We start from the raw sequence: 238 nt of genomic DNA, 5'->3' as shown, positions 1-238 counted from the left end.
GCTGTGATTTGGGTGGTCTTTAAGGTAGAGGTGGAGCTTACTGTGGAGCTGGTGGCAGAGGATGAGGTGGTCCTGGAGGTCAGCCCTGGTGAGGTTGGGGTGGTCTCTGGAGTGGAGGAGGGGGCTGCTGTGGTCGTGGCATTCGGTGAGGTGGTCCTGGAGGTCAACCCTGGTGTGGTTTGGGTGGTCTCTGGACTGGAGGAGGGGGCTGCTGTGGTGCTGGTGGTCGTGGGTGAGT

The 238-nt window shown here is 61.3% G+C and overlaps 1 protein-coding gene across 1 annotated transcript in view; it reads right to left on the bottom strand.

Moving 5' to 3' along the window:
* Positions 1-238, bottom strand: part of LOC103604256 (mucin-5B-like) — a 40,938-nt gene that overhangs the window by 11,315 nt on the left and 29,385 nt on the right. Inside the window, exon 36 of the mRNA XM_008588817.1 lies at positions 42-106. Within this exon, the coding sequence (XP_008587039.1) occupies positions 42-106 (65 nt within the window). The remainder of the gene's footprint in view (positions 1-41; positions 107-238) is intronic.

This window comes from Galeopterus variegatus, unplaced genomic scaffold (genome assembly GCF_000696425.1).
Source record: "Galeopterus variegatus unplaced genomic scaffold, G_variegatus-3.0.2 Scaffold5053, whole genome shotgun sequence".
Lineage (NCBI taxonomy): Eukaryota > Metazoa > Chordata > Mammalia > Dermoptera > Cynocephalidae > Galeopterus > Galeopterus variegatus.
Note: the sequence above shows the minus strand (reverse complement) of the source record. Positions and strands in the feature narration are given on the sequence as shown.